The sequence below is a fragment of the Musca autumnalis genome, unplaced genomic scaffold (assembly GCF_047663935.1).
Source record: "Musca autumnalis isolate F117 unplaced genomic scaffold, ASM4766393v1 scaffold_3, whole genome shotgun sequence".
Classification (NCBI taxonomy): domain Eukaryota; kingdom Metazoa; phylum Arthropoda; class Insecta; order Diptera; family Muscidae; genus Musca; species Musca autumnalis.
Genome location: NW_027411866.1, coordinates 146,927,410 through 146,948,834, shown reverse-complemented (window position 1 = coordinate 146,948,834; position 21,425 = coordinate 146,927,410). Strand labels below are relative to the sequence as shown.

The 21,425-nt window shown below is 41.2% G+C and overlaps 1 protein-coding gene across 5 annotated transcripts; it reads left to right on the top strand.

The window, feature by feature from the left end:
* Positions 1–653: 653 nt before the first annotated feature.
* On the top strand, positions 654–20,418 carry LOC141397882 (uncharacterized). 5 transcript variants are annotated; one of them, XM_073974725.1, is made up of 5 exons: positions 654–677; positions 12,769–12,990; positions 13,057–14,819; positions 14,884–15,087; positions 15,144–20,418. In XM_073974725.1, the coding sequence occupies exons 2-5, from the start codon at positions 12,936–12,938 to the stop codon at positions 20,325–20,327; spliced, it is 7,206 nt and encodes a 2,401-aa protein (XP_073830826.1). In that variant the 5' UTR covers positions 654–677; positions 12,769–12,935; the 3' UTR covers positions 20,328–20,418. The 5 variants fall into 5 exon arrangements, with proteins under 5 accessions (XP_073830826.1, XP_073830824.1, XP_073830825.1 ...); XM_073974723.1 differs by lacking the exon at positions 654–677 and adding an exon at positions 774–875 and having other exon boundaries at positions 12,588–12,990; XM_073974724.1 differs by lacking the exon at positions 654–677 and adding an exon at positions 913–1,138 and having other exon boundaries at positions 12,588–12,990.
* Positions 20,419–21,425: the final 1,007 nt, after the last annotated feature.

The window sequence follows — 21,425 nt, the reverse complement described above, 5'->3', positions numbered from 1 at the left end:
AAAACAAAAGAAGCATATTGCTATGCTTCCAATATATATTTATCTAGTATAAAAAAGCGATTATCTGTATATAAAAGCGATTAGTAATAGGTAACTGACTGGCATACATATGTACATACCAATACCCAGGTGTATGGTGTGTTTTTTTTAAATCGGCAGATTATTGAGAGCATTGATATTAAACAGTATTTCATTTATCACCGTTAACTGTCAGACGCATCTTGGTCGACTCATTCTCAATTTTTTCTTAGGTGGCTGTTACAACTCCCATTTTTCCTCCTATTATGTCGATTCATTAACATGCATCTGTAAATTGTGGAATATATTCCCATATAATAAACAAAAACAATCATAACTTTTAAGGAATTCCCTAAACTAAAACTGTTCTTAATTTTTATTAGACACATAAATCGATATGAATTAATCTAGTTCGAATGAGTCCAAACATCATTGACTAATATGGCTCCTCAGCATAGGAGAAAAGTGTCGATGACCTTTGGCTTTTTGTATTTTTTGTTTGTTTTGAAATGAGAAATTCTAACAGCTAAAATATTGGTTTATTTTTTATAAATGGGATTTCAAAATTTAGTTGTGGATTTTACGTTAACATGTAATCACGTAAAAAAAAAACGAAAATAACAAAACTACAACAAGTTTAGTAGTTTTGCAAATTCCAAGTTGTTATTTTTTTATTCCATCGAATGAAACTTGTTTTAGGGGATTAAACAAACAAATTGTTCTTCCAATTATAAATAAATCCCAGGCGACTTCGTCATCAACAACGTCATAATTAGCGTGTCAAGTTTCTCGTCTGCCTACCGTTCGTTACACTGAATAATCTCTAGGTAAAGATGTTGTGTTCTGATGATGAAGTGGTTGGTTTGAACATTTTGATTGTTCGGGTTTTACACATTGTTTTAGTTTAAGTCATCGATCGCATTATTATACTGTTTTATGAAAATGTTTAAATTGTTTGAATATCGCGTAGAAAAGCAATCAGTAGGAGTTCTAAAATCAACATAAATTTTTTTGTTCTGAAAGTAGAGAAAGTGGAAAAGAAACAAATATTAAGCATAAAAAATTTACTAATGAAACTGAACAGAAATTATTTTAAATCGAGGTGTATAATATACAAAATGTAATTTTGAATGACATCGATGGTAATATTAAAGTATGACAATTTTGCAACAAATGATTTTTTTTTTTTTCACAAGAAAATACATATTTTAAGCTATTTATCAATATAATATATGTTTTGAATGTTTCTTATTCCAGTTCTTTGATGTATTGTTTCCATTCTTCCCTATTTCGGGCTATGAATCTGAGTTCGTTTATTGATTTGGACGTTTCTTTCTGGATTGTTCGCTTCCATGTAACTTTTGGTCTTCCTCTTCTTCTTGCACCTTGCGGATTCCATGATAGAGCTGATTGTGGTATATCATCGGTGTGTTTGCGCAGAGTATGCCCAAGCCAGCCATATTTCCGCATTCGAATGTCTTTTTCAATGCCATCTTGTTTTGTTACTTCCCATAATCTATAATTTGTTATGGTATTAGGCCACCATATTTTGAGAATTGCTCGAAGACATCTATTCACAAACGCTTGCATTTTGCTCGTCGTTGCCTTTGTCACAAGCCATGTCTCGCATCCATACAATAGTACTGTTTTGACGCAACTATTAAATATTAGTATTTTGGTGTGCAGACGTAGACTGTTATTACGCCATACATTGTTTAGCATTCCGAAAGCATTTCTGGCTTTGCGTATTCTAACCTCCATATCCTTTCTTGCCCCACCATCCGTCGTAATTTGACTTCCTAGGTATTCGAATTCGCTAATATTTTGTAGGGTCTCGTCGTCTAAAAATATGCTTGTGTTAACTGCAGAGTTGATGGACATATTCTTTGTTTTGTTTATGTTGACTTTTAGTCCAACTTTACGTGCTTCATTTGCTAAACACGTAACTTTGGTTTGCATATCACTATGTCTGGCCGCAATTAATGCTACGTCGTCCGCGTATATTAGCTCTGAAAGCTTATTTGTAAGTCCCCAGGGAATTCCGAGTTGCTTGGCATTAACTACTTCGAAAACTATATCCAGGGCAGTAATGAAAAGAAGGGGAGATAAAGCACAACCCTGTTTTACACCACTTTTGGTACTAAATGGATCAGTCAAGTTTCCCTCATGAAGAACTCTGCAAACACTTCCTTCATAATTCTTTTTAATTAGTCGAATTATCTTACTCGGTATGCCTCTGGCTTCTAGTGCTTTCCATATAAAATCTCTCTTAAGGGCATCAAAAGCTTTTGTAAAATCCACAAACGTTATATAGAGTGTTGAGTTGAACTCTACAGACTGTTCAATCAATATACGGATAGTGTTGATATGATCTATACAGCTTCTATGAGGCATGAATCCGGCTTGTGTTGGAGATATAAGTTTATTCAAGGGCTCCGCAATTCTATCTAAAATAATCTTATTAAAAATGTTTGTGACGGTGGGTGTTATTGATATTCCTCGCCAGTTGTCACATAAACTTAGATTTCCCTTCTTCGGTAGTTTTATAATGATGGATTCTTTCCATTGCGTAGGAATGTCCTCTGTTTCCCAAACATGCTCAAACAGGTTGTGAAGTATTGTTGCAGTAGCCTCTGGGTTGACTTTAAAACATTCAGCTGGCAGACCATCGCAGCCAGGTGCTTTACCATTTTTAAGAGCTAGTATTGCATTCTTTACTTCTATCAAGCTAGGCGGTCTATCACTTATGCCTCTATTGGTATTGTGTTGCCTCCGTATGAGGATATCATCGATATTTTCATCATGAATTATGTTGAGCGTCTTTTCGAAATGTTTTTTCCAGACCACGAGTTGTTCTTCTTTGTTGGTTTTCAACATTCTATCGTCATCTAAAATGGGCTTTGTTTTTTGCATTTTTGACTTACTTAATTCCCTCATTATTTTAGATAGATCCTTCATATTGCCCATATTAGCAGCCAGCTGAGCCTCGCTTGACATTTTAATGTGGTGGTCATTTTTATCCTTTCTGAGTTGTTCCTTTATTTGTTTGGTAAGTAATTTATACTGGCCCGACAGTATCGCAACTTTATCACCCCTAGGGGCTTTTAGTTGCTCGAGTTTTACTGTTCTTCTAGCAGAAATGAGATTCCAGCTAGACGGTGAAATCCACTTGCGTGATTTCCTCTGTTGCACTCCTAAGATTTCTTCACATGCACATTGAATGTTGTCTCGAATGTTACTCCATTTCGAATCGCTGGACATTTGGTTTTGACTCTGCGATCTATTTTCATCGAAATGTATTGCGGCGATTTTTTCAGAAAAAGTGTTTCGTATTTCTTCGTTTTGAAGTTTGTCAACGTCATATCTTCTTTGTGTTTGGCACCTTTTCTTTTTTAACCACATATCAAGTCGGAGTTCAGCCACTAACATGTAGTGGTCACTGCCTATTTCAGCGCTTCGTCTGTTTCTCACGTCGCAGCAAATATTAAAAAAGTTTCTGGATATACAAATATGGTCTATTTGCGAGTGAAAGTTTCCAGCTGGTGATTTCCATGTGTACTTGTGGCAGTTTTTGTATGGGAAAACTGATCCTGCTATCTTAAGGTCGTAGTTGCTGCATGTTTCTATAAATAGCTCGCCATTATCATTGCAAACACCTATCCCATGTTTGCCCATAATATTTTCATAATCGGTATTGTCCGGTCCAATTTGCGCATTAAAATCTCACATTAATATAGTTATGTGGTTATTTGGTATATCATGGAGTGTTCGGTTTAGAAGGCTGTAGAATTCCTCTTTCTGCTCAGGGTCGCTATCCTCTGTAGGTGCATAGCACTGCACAATTGATATGATAAACTTTTTATTTTTTATTTGGGCTGTTATTATTCTTTCTGAAATGGGCTGCCACTTAATAAGGGATTGAGCTAATTGCCGCCTTAAGTAAATGCCAACCCCTCGTATATGTGGGTCATCTTCATTTCGCATACCTGAGTATAAAATCAGTCCACCTTTGTCATCTCTCAATTCACTACTACCATTCCAACGTACTTCGCTCAAACCTATCAAATCGATCTTCAATCTTTCACACTCGGCACTAAGCTGAGCAAAGTTGCCAAGTTGGTATAGTGTGCGAACATTCCACTGTGCAAATCGTGTCCTTTTCCGTAATTTCCTGGTCGTCATCTGATTTTCGGTTCTATTTTCATTTATTTTCCTTGTGAATACTCGAATCATTTAAATTTCGGCAGTTACAGGTGATTAGTCTCTAAGAGCCTAGCTTGGTGGCAGGTACGCTGCCTTTTCCACGATGCTTTGCATTTCACTTGACCTCCAAGCATGTCATGTGATATGCAATCTTTTACGGTGTCAATGTAAAAGCCACAATAGGTTATTTAAACAAATGAATATTCGATGTTAAAACATTAAAATAATTAATGTTAATATCGTAAGTATAAGGGAGCCACATTGGTGCAGTGGTCCGGTCTGCCATGCACTCAGAATGTCTGCAGTTCAATCCGGAACATCAGCATTTTCGGCTGTGGCAAATCCCCTCAGGGTAAAGCTTGCTTACATTTCCTGAGTATTTCAGCCATGAAAAACTTATCTACAAGTGGTGTCGTAAGACACTCCACGCTGCACAGTGGTTCAGAATCGTTTTTTCCTGGATAAAACTCTGTAATTTTTAATCTGTTGTTCGAATGATCAGATTAAAAATCAGTTTCCGATAAATTAAAGCTATCAAATTCGGTCTAGTACAGGGGTGAGCTCGCCTGTGTGCTAGCACACAGGCAAATTGTCAAAACGTACTCTTAGTTTTTTGTGAACCATAAACAATTAAAAGTTTATGAAATTTTTTATTTATATTTTTTAATAATTTGCATTGTGGACGATTTTAGACAACATTAATGTTTACAAAATGTTGAAATAAGTAATGAAACATCAAGAAAAATTAAATATTAATTCTCCCTTAAATTTGCCTCTCTCTCGATTTTGCTCAGCCTTGGTCTAGTAGTTGCAAAAGAATTCAAGGTCAATGTTAAAATGTTGAGTTTTTTTCATATTTTGCATCAAAATATGAGTGCTTATAATAGATTGGAACATATTAAAAACATATCGACGCCTCCAAACAATAGTATGCTAAATCGACTTAGCATGTTTTCAAGTTCTTTACATTTTTATATTTAACGTCCTTTAACTTAAATTCTGTCAAATTTTGGTAATGATCGGGCAATCCGAACAGAAGTTATAAACAAATATTTACTTAGCATAGTACTGAAGGTAAAAGAAATTTCCAAACTTTTAGAGCTTGTCCTGCAAAACTCGCTTTTCAGAATTAGCAAACTATTATTTGGAGGTGTCGAACGTCCTTTAACTTAAATTCTGTCTAATTTTGGTAATGATCGGTCAATCCGAACAGAAGTTATAAACAAATATTGACTTAGCATAGTACTGAAGTTCAAAAAAATTTCCAAACTTTGAGAGCTTCTCCTGCAAAACTCACTTTTTAGACTTAGCATACTATTATTTGGAGGTGTCGATATGTTTTTAATATGTTCCAATCTATTAAAAAAGGTCAAACACGAATAAACAAACCATAAAAATACAAAAAATTGATAACATTTTTTTAGTAAATTTAAAAAAAATCAATTTTTTTCAAAAGAAAAAAAACTTTCAAAATTTACCGTTCTATGGGGGCTATATGAACACGTGGACCTAAAACGACAAATTTTATTTGGAAAGTTTTTTACCCCCAAGGAAGACTTTATACCAAATTTTAGCCATTTCGGAGGGATATTGAGGGCACAACTTTCAAAATACCAGAAGGGAGGGATTGTACCTGAAGGAGTGGACCGATATGGCTTATCTTCGAACTTGAACTAAGTTTGCACAAAATATTACGAGGGCCAAACTATGAACCAAATAGGCAGATCCGTTCGAGAGTTATCTTGCACCTTTTTTGCGCCTTTCAGGCTATTTTCTCAGGAAGTATGGACTTGTCACTGATGAAACTTGTATTGTCGTATGGGGGCAGTGAATACAAGTTATTACAACAAAAATTAAAGCAATTCGAGAGCAGGTCTTAAACCGAACTTTTGTGTGTGAGGTACCCGAAGGAGTGGACCGATTGAACCTCATCTAAGTCTGGTAGAATGTGCAAAGCCACAAGCTTTTCAGCTTCTCTGAATCGTTTCATTCTCACAACCAAAACAAAACCACAGAATTTTCAATGTAAAAAGATGAAAATCGTACGATTGTTGAAATGTACTGTGAAAAAATAACATATTTTTCAAAATTGGGAAAAAATAACGTTTTAAGCAGCACACTACTTCCACACCTTCCAATAGTTTCACCTATTTATTTGATTTCCTTAGTTTCAATATATTTACTATTGAATCCCATATGGAAATAACCAATCGGTGACGACAACCAGTTCGGGTTTTGGCCAGGAAAATCGATTTCTGAATCACCGTGCGCAGTTCGGAAAAAAGTATATCCTTTCAATCAGCCTTATTCTGAATGAATATTCCCTGTGAATTTTGGGGATGTTGTAGGAACATATGTATGTATATATGTATTAGGCCGGGGCGATTTGTATGGAAGGAAAAAAGTGTTATCGGGCGCCTGGAGATTCTGATTCTTGGGATTGTACTGAGCAGAAAAGTCAACTAGACCATATGTCTACGGTGAAAATCGTGCCCCCGGATTTTGACTTGAAGTTTTTTTTCAAGGATTTTTGGATATTTTGGCATATAACAACCAAACCACTGAGATTTTCGATCCAACACAAAGACAACAATTATAGCGAAGACAATAATAAAGAACTCTCTAGTACATCGCAAAAGCATTGGAACGCTCCTTCAGGTAGTTATGGCCTCGAGAAGGTGCACATTTTTCGGAAAATATCGATAAACGACACTGTGCTACAAAATGGAACTCAAAGTTAGTGGGTGGAAAATTTCTTTTGGAGATGAAAGCCCTTGGTGAGTATACTGAGAACCCAAAAGGAAATTTTCACCATAGGTCAAGTTTCCGAGATATTGCGTGATTAATGGTTTAATTTTGGCCCCTTAATTTGTGATCAAATAGCTTTATATCTCTCTAAAGCGTTATTGTAGCTTCTTTTTGACATTACATGTCTTCAGTCAAATCGAATGGTGAACCTTTTTGTAGAATATTTCATCCCTCTAACTCAATTCCTTTCATGTCCTTTTCGTCCTTTATTTTTTGAACCGTAGTAAAAGTACCACAAGGCGAGATTTTACAGCATCCAAATATTCTACAAAAATGTTGTTCAGAAGATTTTAGGTACGGTTCTCATTGATGACCAATCGATATTTCCCCGTTTTCATGGTCCCTTTTGACATTTTATTTTCAGAAAACTATGTTTTGTTTTTATGTATATTCGTTATTGGTCTGTGGTGCTTCTGAAATACTTACCATAAATAGCTCTTGTAATGACGAACACGTTAATAACAAATTTTATTGGAGGACAGATCCGGTTATCTAAATTTTTGAACCGAATATTCTGATATTAAAACCGATTTTGGAACCGGTTTTAAGTAACCGATTAACCGAATATCTATATCATTAGAAAGCTAATAAAATGGTCAATCAAATGACAGCAAGTAGCTGATTACAACTTTGTCGGCAACTAAGCTTTTCAAAACAAATATTGAACAAAACAAAAAACATTATAGTTTTGGACAAAATGTAGGAAAAATAAGAAATATAACATTTTATAATTTTGCGCTATGGAAAAATTAAAATGATAAGGACAATTATTGACGTGGTTCAAACTTCTGAGTTATGGCGAAATTAATTCATTCTTTATGAACTTTAAGTGCATGATAAAAAAACAACATAACACAAATTCATCTCGCCATAACTCAGAAGTTTGACCTATGACATAACTGCCTTTCCAGATTTATAATATTATCTTAATCGACTTTCATCGCCAAATAGAACCCAGTGATATTTTACATCAAAATCGGTTTAAGAACGCGTTTTTTTTTGTTGTAATCAGCTACTTGCTGTGATTTGATTGACCATTTTATTAGCTTTCTAATGATATAGATATTCGGTTAATCGGTTACTTAAAACCGGTTCCAAAATCGGTTTTAATATCAGAATATCCGGTTCAAAAATTTAGATAACCGGATCTGCCCTCCAATAAAATTTGTTATTAACGTGTTCGTCATTACAAGAGCTATTTATGGTAAGTATTTCAGAAGCACCACAGACCAATAACGAATATACATAAAAACAAAACATAGTTTTCTGAACAAAAACCGGTAAAATGTCAAAAGGAACCATGAAAACGGGGAAATATCGATTGGTCATCAATGAGAACCGTACCTAAAATCTTCTGAACAACATTTTTGTAGAATATTTGGATGCTGTAAAATCTCGCCTTGTGGTACTTTTACTACGGTTCAAAAAATAAAGGACGAAAAGGACATGAAAGGAATTGAGTTAGAGGGATGAAATATTCTACAAAAAGGTTCACCATTCGATTTGACTGAAGACATGTAATGTCAAAAAGAAGCTACAATAACGCTTTAGAGAGATATAAAGCTATTTGATCACAAATTAAGGGGCCAAAATTAAACCATTAATCACGCAATATCTCGGAAACTTGACCTATGGTGAAAATTTCCTTTTGGGTTCTCAGTATACTCACCAAGGGCTTTCATCTCCAAAAGAAATTTTCCACCCACTGACTTTGAGTTCCATTTTGTAGCACAGTGTCGTTTATCGATATTTTCCGAAAAATGTGCACATTCTCGAGGCCATAACTACCTGAAGGAGCGTTCCAATGCTTTTGCGATGTACTAGAGAGTTCTTTATTATTGTCTTGGCTACAATTGTTGTCTTTGTGTTGGATCGAAAATCTCAGTGGTTTGGTTGTTATATGCCAAAATATCCAAAAATCCTTGAAAAAAAACTTCAAGTCAAAATCCGGGGGCTCGATTTTCACCGTAGACATATGGTCTAGTTGACTTTTTTGCTCAGTACAATCCCAAGAATCAGAATCTCCAGGCGCCCGAGATGGTGTTCAAATCGCCCCACTCTAATATGTATGTAACATAAATATAAAAATTAATAAATTTGTCAATCATTTAATATGATGATGATTATTATCGACTTGTTATGGCAGATGGAGGCAAAATAATTAGTTGCACATCAACACTTTGTCATTCTGTCATCGTTTCAGTCAGTATTGGTGTTGATTTTTAACACTTTTTCGTTTGTAATTTATGAGAATATCATGCAATGAATTATTTATTAATAAATCATTTGAGGCAAACCGATGTCATGTAAAGTTACATAAAATGGTATAGAAAAAACTAAATATTTTCAATTTATTTAACTTTACAATTTTACAAAACGTGATATTAGGGTGTTTTACAAAGCAAAGTCTACAACTTACCATAGATCTCCTTTATTTAAAGTGCGCACCGACCTTTCTGTGTTGTCTCCGTGGTAACAAAATGTTGACTCATATGAAGTAAGTAAAACAGACGATCAGTTCGACCGGGCCGAATTTTTTAATACTCATCACCATAAACCAGATTTCAAATATTTCGTTTGGATGATGTGAGTGAAACATTAACCCCCAGTTTATGTATTTCGAAACGAAAATGTGTGCGCATGAAACACACCCAAACTTTAGTTTTGGAAATATTATTTCCTTTGCTTTTGCTTCAAAACAAAAAACAAATTTGAAAAACACACTTAAATTTGGTAGTTTTTCTTACGCATTCATTTTCTTATCGACATACATAAACAAGCCCTAAAAATTATGAAAATCGGACGGTACCGTTCTATGAGGGCTATATATTATACCACTATTTCCTGCTTTGGAGGCCATCTATTATATATAAAAGACCCCTTCGGTGGACTTACATTATATAGAAGACCCTTCGGATGCCTTCCATTATATAGAAGTCCCTCTCGGATGCCTTCTATTATATAGAACATCCCATCGGATGCCTTCTATTCTATAGAAGACTCCTTCGCAGGACTTCTATTCTATAGCAGATCTCCTTCGAAGGCCTTTTATTCTATAGAAGAATCCTTCGGAGGTCTTTTATTCTATAGAAGACACCTTCGGAGGTCTTCTATTCTATACAAAATTCTTTCAGAGGTCTTCTGTTCTATAAAAGACTCTGTCGGAGGTCTTCTATTCTATAGAAGAGGCCTATGGGGGCCTTTATTACATATAAAAGACCCCTTCGGTGGACTTACATTATATAGAAGACTCCTTCGGAGGCCTTCCATTATATAGAAGTCCCTCTCGGATGCCTTATATTATATAGAACATCCCATCGGATGCCTTCTATTCTATAGAAGACTCCTTCGGAGGTCTTCTTTTCTATAGAAGACTCAGAGGTCTTATATTCTATAGAATAATTCGGATGTTTACAGAAGACCCCTTCGTCTATTCTAGAGAACACCTTGGACGTCTTCTCTTCTATGTAGATCTCGTTCTCTATTCTATAGAAGACCTTCTTAGAGATATTCTATTATATAGAATACCTTTTTGGAGATCTTATATTCAATTGATTACCCTTTCGAAGATACTCTGTTCTATGTAAGACCCCTTCGAAGATATTCTATAGAAGACTCCTTTGGATGTCTCCTATTCTATACAATACTACTTTGGATATCTTCTTTTCTATAGAAGGCCTCTGCGGAGGTCATCTGTTCCACAGAAGACCCTTCGGGGGTCATTCATTCTATAGAACACCCCTTCAGCAGTTATCTATTCTAAAGAAGACATTTGGTGAGGGCATCTATTCAATAGAAACCCCCTTCGGGGGTAATCTATTCTATAGACGACCTCTTCGGAGTTCGGAGGTGATCTATTCTAAGGAAGACCTCTTCGGACGGCATCTATTCAATATAAAACCCCTTAAGAAGCCATCTATTCTATAGGAGACCTCTTCGGAGGTAATATATTCTGTAGAATACCTCTTCGGAGGTCATATATTCTATAGAAGAACCCTTCGGAAGTTATATATTCATTAGACAACCCAATCGGTGGTCATCTATTCTATAAAAGACTCCCTTTTGGGTTCATCTAATCTATGTAAGACCCCTTCGGAGATCACTTATTCCATAGAGGAGCACTTCGTGGGACTTCTATTCTATAGAAGAGCCCTTCGTGGGACATCTATTCTATAAAAGACCCCTTCGGGGGTCGTCTATTCTGTAGAACACCCCTTTGGGTCATCTATTCTATAGAAAACCGCTTCGGCGGTCACCTATTCTATACAAGACCCCTTCATCTTTTCTATAGAATACCCTTTTGGAGGTCTTGTATTCTATAGATTACCCTTTCGAAGATGTTCTATTCTATGTAAGACCCCTTCGAAAGTATTGTATGACAACAAAGAGGAAGCAATCCCAAGTTAGCGGGTTCTTTCGTATTGGATTGACCCGAAACCATAGTGTTTCGGCCAGCGGCTGCCAACCCAGCATTAAACCTATGCTTGTACGTAGGTTTCTATGCTGCTACAACAACAAAGAGAAAGCGAAGATCGCGATCCAGCTCATGATGCTGAACTTGGGTGTGAGGGGACACTTATCTTTGAACATTTGAACAATATGTGCTTCGTAATTTTGCTTAAACTTAGTTTATTTTGGAAGATGGGCTATATCGGTCCACTCCTTCGGGCACTTCCTCCAAAGAAGTTCCAATTTTTCCTGTAAAATTTATTAGTCCAAACTTTACACATCGTATTATCCCTTCCAGATATAGGTTGGCTTCCTCACAAAATTCGGAATAAGTGAAGTTTAAGAGCTCCTCTCGAAACGTTTTTAAATTTTTCAGCAAGGCGGCCGCAAGGGCCTTTAAGACGGTACAATTTTTCTCGGAGGCAAGTTATACCTCACATTGAGTTTCTGACTGATTTGTGGGTTCCTGGCTGACATGCCAAACAGTTCAGTTCCTTCATTAAATCAACGTTTTGTTTGTATATGCTTCATAGGTCGGCTTTAAGCTTTAAATAATGACCGTTCATATGTGTGAATTCTGTAAGGAAAGCAACTAACTTTAATATATATCTCAAATATAGAAAATCGGATTCTGAATCGAGTTTTTCACAATTCCGACTTTAAGTATTTGCATGGACCGGATTACCTCTAACAAATTAGGTATTTAAATACGCCCACATTAGATAAAAGTTCTGGTCTTTACCATGTTTAGACCCAGTCGCTATCAACCCCCGCTACAACTGCCCCGCCTGTCGTATCATAATATTAATGTTGTATAGCGCTATTTCCACTTGTGCATTCAAAGATAAGAAATTTATTCGACCCAGATCTTGATCCATTTATTAGGAGTTTTTATTAGCATTTTCACACCGAACTAGAATTTTTATTCCAATTTTAAATTAAAAAAAAAAATCTCTCCAATCAAAATGTGTTGCCGTCTCACAGCTTATGCTGAGAAATTGTTGTTAACGTCACCCGTCTGCGATTTGCATTTTCAAGTTCAGAGAACTAAGAAGTGTGGATTGGAATTGTTGTAATTTGTTTTTCTAATCTATTATGTTTACATTTAGAACGTTTGATCAGAGGTGGTATGATCAAGCCTCAAGCATCTTCAAAAAGTAGCAGCCTAAGAAGACAAAATGAACAAAATAATAAAATTATCATGAGAAAATTGATCGAAATATGCTAATCGGAGATTCAATGAATTCACAAGAAGTAGAGAAAAAGAAACCTGTTTTTGGCCATTTACAGATGTGTGACAGAATGGTAGCTGAAGAAATACTATGGCAAAATATCGAAAAATATGCTAAAAATAATATAAAAACGCTGTTCTTTGCCCAATCTGTTTTTTGGCTCATAGAAATTCTATAAAAGAAGAGTTCAAATGGCCATGTTAAAACATAACAGATTAGAAAGCGATGAGAGGTGTTGGAGTTTTAGGTTTATTAACGATCGGGATTGCTTTGACAAGTGGTAAGTAGAAGAATACAACAAATATTGAATGGAAATCCTGAAATATAACCTGCGCATCATTTTTAGGCTACGTCCCAATAAGTGGCAGCCTTGGAGGTCTAGGAGCTGGTATTAAGTTTGGCGGATCTGGATATGGTGCTCCTGCTGGCGTTGGCGCAAATCTTGGTGGATTTGGCGCTGGTATTGGTGGTAATCTTGGCGGATTAAGTGGCAGTGTTGGTGGAGGTTATGGTGGCTCCAAAGGTTCTGCTGGTATAGGTGGAAATCTTGGTGTTTTAAATACAGGCCTCAGTGGTCTTCTTGGCGGATTGGGTAGTGGAAGTTATGGCGGCTCTAAGGGTGGCGTTTCTGGCAGTTCTTCTTCTACAGCAACTGCTTCAGCTAGCGTTGGTACCACAGGTGCATTGGGAGGCATTGGTGCCGGTATAGGTGTTGGCCACAAAGGTCCCCATGGAGCACCTCATAAGGGTGGTGTTGCTGGCAGCACTGGAGCTGGTCTGGGTGGTGGTCATAAAGGGGGAGTTTCGGGCAGTGTTGGAACTAGTTCATCCTCCTCTGCAAGTTCCTCTACCAGCGTCGGCGTAACAGCTCAAACTGCAGGAAACATTGTAGCCGGTTTAAATGCTGGTCACAAAGGCAGCTATGGTGGATCTCACAATGGAGGAATTTCTAGCGGCATTGGAGTTGGACTGGGTGGTGGTCATAAAGGAGGTATTTCTGGCAGTGTTGGAACTAGTTCATCCTCCTCTGCAAGTTCCTCTACCAGCGTCGGCGTAACAGCTCAAACTGCAGGAAACATTGTAGCCGGTTTAAATGCTGGTCACAAAGGCAGCTATGGTGGATCTCACAATGGAGGAATTTCTAGCAGTATTGGATCTGGTCTGGGTGGTGGTCACAAAGGTGGTGCTGGAAGCAGTGTTGGAACAAGCGTTGAATTCGGTATTGGTGGTGGTCATAAAGGCAATCATGGAGGTCCCAAAGGCAATCATGGAGGTCCCAAAGGCAACCATGACGGTCCCGGAAGTGGTCACAAAGACAAGCATGGCCGTCCCGGTGATGGCCACAAAGACAAGCATGGCGGTCCCGGTGATGGTCACAAAGACAAGCACGGCGGTCCCGGTGATGGTCACAAAGGCAATCATGGAGGTCCCAAAGGCAACCATGACGGTCCCGGAAGTGGTCACAAAGACAAGCATGGCGGTCCCGGTGATGCTCACAAAGACAAGCATGGCGGTCCCGGTGATGGTCACAAAGGCAATCATGGAGGTCCCAAAGGCAACCATGACGGTCCCGGAAGTGGTCACAAAGACAAGCATGGCGGTCCCGGTGATGCTCACAAAGACAAGCATGGCGGTCCCGGTGATGGTCACAAAGACAATCATGGCGGTCCCGGTGATGGTCACAAAGACAAGCATGGCGGTCATGATGGTGGTCACAAAGGCAATCATGGCGGTCATGGTGATGGACATAAAGGTGGCGTAAGTGGTAGCATAACTACAGGAACTTCTACATCCTCGTCAACTTCTGTAAATGCTGGTAGCACTAGCACCGGCAGTGCAAGTGGTGGCCACAAAGTAACTTATGGCGGCTCCTGGAATATTCATGGTGGAGCTTCTGGCCATAAAGGAACTCATAATGGATTTAACAAAGGTGAAGTCTTTGGTGGTGCTGGCCATAAGGGAGGTAGTTACGGTAGCGGAAACAAGGGTTCAACATCATCAATTTCTACTTCCACTACAAGCAATGTTGTTCATGGATCAGGCAGCAGTTCTGCAGGTTTATCCTCTACCTCATCGTCTTCATCTTCTTCCTCTGCGACAATTGTTAAGGTAAGTCTTACATTTTGAGATCAATGGAGTTTTAAAGTCATTATCCCTGTCCTAATTTCCTAAGGAGGCAACCACTTCCAATGTGCAAAGTAGTGGCTTAACACACGGATCTGCTTCAACTGGCGCCCACGCAGCTGGTAGTGGTTCTGCAAGCTCCAATGCTAATTCTCAAGCTGTTGCATCTGGCTCAGCTCATACTGCTGGATCTGGCACGGCTCATGGTTCGGGTCTAAGCTATGCCCAAATTGCTGCCGGAGCTGTATCTCAAGTAGGTTAAGATGGATTTACTTTTTTTAATTGATTTTAATTTGAATTTTCTATAAGGTTCATGGTTCGTCAGCTTCTAAGGGATCCGCCACAGCACAAGGTACTGCATCCAGTTCAGCTAATGCTGCCGCCAACGCTGCTAGTTCTGCCACAGCCAATGCTAATGGTGTTGCATCCGGATTAACTAATGCTGCTGCCAACGCTGCTACTTCTGCCACAGCCAATGCTCATGGTGCTGCATCCGGTTTAGCTAATGCTGCTGCCAACGCTGCTAGTTCTGCAACAGCCAATGCTCATGGTTCTGCATACGGATCAGGTAACGCTGCCACCAATGCTCATGGTGCTGCATCCGGTTTAGCTAATGCTGCTGCCAACGCTGCTAGTTCTGCAACAACCAATGCTCATGGTGCTGCATCCGGTTTAGCTAATGCTGCTGCCAACGCTGCTAGTTCTGCAACAGCCAATGCTCATGGTTCTGCATACGGATCAGGTAACGCTGCCGCCAATGCTCATGGTGCTGCATCCGGTTTAGCTAATGCTGCTGCCAACGCTGCTGGTTCTGCCACAGGTAATGCTCATGGTGCTGCATCCGGTTTAGCTAATGCTGCTGCCAACGCTGCTAGTTCTACTACAGCCAATGCTCATGGTTCTGCATCCGGTTTAGCTAATGCTGCTGCTAACGCTGATAGTTCTGCCACAGCCAATGCTCATGGTGCTGCATCCGGTTTAGCTAATGCTGCTGCTAACGCTGCTAGTTCTGCCACAGCCAATGCTCATGGTGCTGCATCCGGTTTAGCTAATGCTGCTGCCAACGCTGCTAGTTCTGCCACAGCCAATGCTCATGGTTCTGTATACGGATCAGGTAACGCTGCCGCCAATGCTCATGGTGCTGCATCCGGTTTAGCTAATGCTGCTGCCAACGCTGCTAGTTCTACCACAGCCAATGCTCATGGTGCTGCATCCGGTTTGGCTAATGCTGCTGCTAACGCTGCTAGTTCTGGCACAACCAATGCTCAAGGTGCTGCATCCGGTTTAGCTAATGCTGCTGCCAACGCTGCTGGTTCTGCCACAGCCAATGCTCATGGTTCTGCATACGGATTAGGTAACGCTGCCACCAATGCTCATGGTGCTGCATCCGGTTTAGCTAATGCTGCTGCCAACGCTGCTAGTTCTGCCACAACCAATGCTCATGGTGCTGCATCCGGTTTAGCTAATGCTGCTGCCAATGCTCATGGTGCTGCATCCGGTTTAGCTAATGCTGCTGCCAACGCTGCTAGTTCTTCCACAGCCAATGCTCATGGTGCTGCATCCGGTTTAGCTAATGCTGCTGCCAACGCTGCTAGTTCTGCCACAGCCAATGCTCATGGTGCTGCATCCGGTTTAGCTAATGCTGCTGCCAACGCTGCTAGTTCTACCACATCCAATGCTCATGGTGCTGCATCCGGTTTAGCTAATGCTGCTGCCAACGCTGCTAGTTCTGCCGCAGCCAATGCTCATGGTTCTGCATCCGGTTTAGCTAATGCTGCTGCCAACGCTGCTAGTTCTACCACAGCCAATGCTCATGGTGCTGCATCCGGTTTAACTAATGCTGCTGCCAACGGTGCTAGTTCTGCCACAGCCAATGCTCATGGTGCTGCATCCGGTTTAGCTAATGCTGCTACCAACGCTGCTAGTTCTGCCACAGCCAATACTCATGGTGCTGCATCCGGTTTAGCTAATGCTGCTGCCAACGCTGCTAGTTCTGCCACAGCCAATGCTCATGGTTCTGCATACGGATCAGGTAACGCTGCCGCCAATGCTCATGGTGCTGCATCCGGTTTAGCTAATGCTGCTGCCAACGCTGCTAGTTCTGCCACAGCCAATGCTCATGGTTCTGCATCCGGTTTAGCTAATGCTGCTGCCAACGCTGCTAGTTCTACCACAGCCAATGCTCATGGTGCTACATCCGGTTTAGCTAATGTTGCTGCCAACGCTGCTAGTTCTGCCACAGCCAATGCTCATGGTTCTGCATCCGGTTTAGCTAATGCTGCTGCCAACGCTGCTAGTTCTGCCACAGCCAATGCTCATGGTTCTGCATACGGATCAGGTAACGCTGCCGCCAATTCTCATGGTGCTGCATCCGGTTTAGCTAATACTGCTGCCAACGCTGCTAGCTCTACCACAGCTAATGCTCATGGTGCTGCATCCAGTTTAGCTACAGCCAATGCTCATGGTGCTGCATCCGGTTTAGCTAATGCTGCAGCCAACGCTGCTAGCTCTACCACAGCTAATGCTCATGGTGCTGCATCCAGTTTAGCTAATGCTGCTGTCAACGCTGCTAGTTCTGCTACAGCCAATGCTCATGGTGCTGCATCCGGTTTAGCTAATGCTGCTGCTAACGCTGCTAGTTCTGCCACAGCCAATGCTCATGGTGCTGCATCCAGTTTAGCTAATGCTGCTGCTAACGCTGCTAGTTCTGCCACAGCCAATGCTCATGGTGCTGCATCCGGTTTAGCTAATGCTGCTGCCAACGCTGCTAGTTCTGCCACAGCCAATGCTCATGGTTCTGCATACGGATCAGGTAACGCTGCCGCCAATGCTCATGGTGCTGCATCCGGTTTAGCTAATGCTGCTGCCAATGCTCATGGTGCTGCATCGAGTTTAGCTAATGCTGCTGCTAACGCTGCTAGTTCTGCTACAGCCAATGCTCATGGTGCTTCATCCGGTTTAGCTAATGCTGCTGCCAATGCTCACGGTGCTGCATCGAGTTTAGCTAATGCTGCTGCTAACGCTGCTAGTTCTGCTACAGCCAATGCTCATGGTGCTTCATCCGGTTTAGCTAATGCTGCTGCTAATACTGCTAGTTCTGCCACAGCCAATGCTCATGGTTCTGCATACGGATCAGGTAACGCTGCCGCCAATGCTCATGGTGCTGCATCCGGTTTAGCTAATGCTGCTGCTAACGCTGCTAGTTCTACCACAGCTAATGCTCATGGTGCTGCATCCGGTTTAGCTAATGCTGCTGCTAACGCTGCTAGTTTTGCTACAGCCAATGCTCATGGTGCTGCATCCGGTTTAGCTAATGCTGCTGCTAACGCTGCTAGTTCTGCCACAGCCAATGCTCATGGTGCTGCATCCGGTTTAGCTAATGCTGCTGCCAACGCTGCAAGTTCTGCCACAGCTAATGCTCATGGTTCTGCATACGGATCAGGTAACGCTGCCGCCAATGCAGATGGTGCTGCATACGGTTTAGCTAATGCTGCTGTTAACGCTGCTAGTTCTGCCACAGCCAATGCTCATGGTGCTGCATCCGGTTTAGCTAATGCTGCTGCTAACGCTGCTAGTTCTGCCACAGCCAATGCTCATGGTGCTGCATCCGGTTTAGCTAATGCTGCTGCCAACGCTGCTAGTTCTGCCACCGCCAATGCTCATGGTGCTGCATCCGGTTTAGCTAATGATGCTGCTAACGCTGCTAGTTCTGCCACAGCCAATGCTCATGGTGCTGCATCCGGTTTAGCTAATGCTGCTGCCAACGCTGCTAGTTCCGCCACAGCCAATGCTCATGGTGCTGCATCCGGTTTAGCTAATGATGCTGCTAACGCTGCTAGTTCTGCCACAGCCAATACTCATGGTGCTGCATCTGGTTTAGCTAATGCTGCTGCCAACGCTGCTAGTTCTGCCGCAGCCAATGCTCATGGTGCTGCATCCGGTTTAGCCAACGCTGCTAGTTCTGCCACAGCCAATGATCATGGTTCTGCATCCGGTTCAGCTAACGCTGCCGCCAACGCTGCTAGTTTCGCAGCAGCCAATACTCATGGTGCTGCCTCCGGTTTAGCTAATGCTGCTGCCAACGCTGCAAGTTCTGCAACAGCCAATGCTCATGGTTCTGCATACGGATCAGGTAACGCTGCCGCCAATGCTCATGGTGCTGCATCGAGTTTAGCTAATGCTGTCGCCAACGCTGCTAGTTCTGCCACAACCAATGTTCATGGTGCTACTTCCGGTTTAGCTAATGCTGCTGCTAACGCTGCTAGTTCTGCCGCAGCCAATGCTCATGGTGCTGCATCCGGTTTAGCCAACGCTGCTAGTTCTGCCACAGCCAATGCTCATGGTTCTGCATCCGGTTTAGCTAATGCTGCTGCTAACGCTGCTAGTTCTGCCACAGCCAATGCTCATGGTGCTGCCTCTGGTTTAGCTAATGCTGCTGCCAACGCTGCTAGTTCTGCCACAGCCAATGCTCATGGTGTTGCATCCGGTTCAGCTAACGCTGCCGCCAACGCTGCTAGTTTCGCAGCAGCCAATACTCATGGTGCTGCCTCCGGTTTAGCTAATGCTGCTGCCAACGCTGCAAGTTCTGCAACAGCCAATGCTCATGGTTCTGCATACGGATCAGGTAACGCTGCAGCCAATGCTGTTAGTTCTGCAACAGCCAATGCTCATGGTGTTGCATCAGGTTTAGCTAATGCTGCTGCCAACGCTGCTAGTTCTGCCACAGCCAATGCTCATGGTGCTGCATCCGGTTTAGCTAATGCTGCTGCCAACGCTGCTAGTTCTGCCACAGCCAATGCTCATGGCGTTGCATCCGGTTTAGCTAATGCTGCTGCCAACGCTGCTAGTTCTGCCACAGCCAATATTCGCGGATCTGCATACGGTTCAGTTAACGCTGCAGCCAACGCTGCTAGTTCTGCAACAGCCAATGCTCATGGTGTTGCATCAGGTTTAGCTAATGCTGCTGCCAACGCTGCTAGTTCTGCCACAGCCAATGCTCATAGTGTTGCATCCGCCACTACATCGACAAGTTCTGTGAACAAGGGACAATATTCTTCTGGTATTGGTGGATCACACATGGGTGGATATGGCGGTCCAGGAGGTATTAGTGGCTCACATGGTGGATTTTCGGGTTCTATTGGTCACTCTGGGTCATATGGACCTAAGGGCGGTGACAAAGGTGGCGCATCAGCCAGCGGCTCACTTGGACTCGGTGGATTATCCGGTTCTTATGGTTCAAAGGAAACACATAAACACAGTGGTGGTTATGGTGGATCTGTCGATACTGGATCTGCACATGGAGGATTAAATGCTGGCATTGGTGCCGGAGGTGTTGGTCTTGGCCTTAATCTGGGTGGTCTGTCTGCTTCAGTTGGTAGTGGCAGCAGCCATGGATCTAAGGGAAGTAGTTATGGTGGTTCTAATGCCGGTGGCTTTGGTCTCTCTGGCAATTTAGGTGGTCTCTCCTCGGGTTTTGGACTTTTTGGCCGATAGTTAACTAAGAAATATTTTTTAGTTTTAAGCTGTTTCCTCTCATTATGTTAATAAATGTTGAAAAAATAAATAAAAGATAATTAATAAAATATGGAGAAAATTATATTAATTTCATCGTGAGGTGATTACTGTGTTCGCTGATGTGAGATATGCTGTTTCTACCGAAAGTTTTGATTTATTTTGCCTTTCACAGGGGATTGATTACCTCTAGTAGTTACTGCTTGCAAAGCAGACTTTTTATTGGCATTCTTTTCTTTCCACTGTTGGTTCCACGCCGAAATTATCTAGAGCTTGTTTTGTTGCTGTGGTACTAACGTTGTTGAAAGCGATTTCTATATATGGGATGTGATGTTTGTGCTCTAAAGATTTCTCTATTGTCCTAACAATTCCGTGTAGGTTTGTATCTGTCGAGCGCACCTTAAAGTAAGCATGTTGTCTGGAACGTTTGCTTTTGAAGTATGTATCAATCTTTTTCGAATATGCACGACGAGCGCTTAAAGCCGAAATGAATTAAAAAAGCTTACGGGTTTAAAGTTTTTAGGGTTTTCATGACTACGGCGTCTTTCTTTGATTATGAAGACAAACTTTACCACAGGTAACTGTTTCAGTTCGGGTGTCGTAGGGAATGGAAGATACCAAGCAACGGTTCGATCGGATTTAATATGGTGTCGCCTGGAGAGGTACCTTTAACATCCAATAAAGGCAGTGAGCTTACATGTGCCGCGCGTTCACCCATAACAACGATAAAAACTTTAGTGTGGGCGTCGGATTAGTAACCCACCGCTAGAAAAACCATCCTACTAAGAATATACAAAGGAAAAGAACAACAAACCTCTCTAAAGTTGACGACCCCCGCAAACGTTTTAAGGGCCATGATCTGCGAATATGCACCCGGAATTTTTGCACTCTTTATAGAGAAGGTGCAGTTTATGCACTGGCAGATGTACTTGAAAAATAAAAATCCGATTTTACTGCGAGGAAATACGATGGATTGGGAAAGGCGTCACAACAACACCTAAAGGTAACGCACTGTATTGTAGCTACCATGATACGAAGCATAAGTTTGGTTGCGGATTTGTAGTTAGTCGGAAGTTAAAA